Consider the following 381-nt stretch of genomic DNA (forward strand, 5'->3'; position numbering starts at 1 on the left):
TACCGGGCTCTACCGGGCTCTACCTGCACTGTGGCGCGTCCAGTCGTTGTGTTTATGGTGACGCAGTGAAACAGTGATACCCAGCTCTACATTAAAGACGCAAACACTGAACAGGACAAACACACTCACCCTGTTGGACTCCACCTCTACATTCCACTTGGGTCGGACCACGTAGTCTTTGTTGGAGGGCATCGGCACCCGAGCCCTGGCGCAGAACCCGGGGTCGCCGGGTCGCAGAGCTCTGCGGGGAGGATGTTCGGTTACAATGACGTCGTTATAAAAGCGCCGCTCTCTACGCTTCAATCTGAAACTCAACTTACTTTTCCTCTCCGGTCAGCTGCTTCTCCAGGTCTCTGCGAGGCGTCTGACCTCCAGAACTAC

The 381-nt window shown here is 55.6% G+C and overlaps 1 protein-coding gene across 2 annotated transcripts in view; it reads right to left on the reverse strand.

Annotated features, from left to right (window-relative positions):
- Window positions 1–6: 6 nt before the first annotated feature.
- Window positions 7–381, reverse strand: part of LOC118342224 (protein IWS1 homolog) — a 2,301-nt gene continuing 1,926 nt past the window's right edge. For both annotated transcript variants that reach the window (XM_035680715.1, XM_035680716.1), the window contains 2 exons: window positions 321–377; window positions 7–241 (listed from right to left, as the gene is read on the reverse strand). In XM_035680715.1, the coding sequence (XP_035536608.1) occupies window positions 10–241; window positions 321–377 (289 nt within the window). In that variant the 3' untranslated portion in view covers window positions 7–9. The remainder of the gene's footprint in view (window positions 242–320; window positions 378–381) is intronic.

The sequence above is a fragment of the Morone saxatilis genome, unplaced genomic scaffold (assembly GCF_004916995.1).
Source record: "Morone saxatilis isolate NCDOM2014 unplaced genomic scaffold, NCSU_SB_2.0 Contig8, whole genome shotgun sequence".
NCBI lineage: Eukaryota > Metazoa > Chordata > Actinopteri > Moronidae > Morone > Morone saxatilis.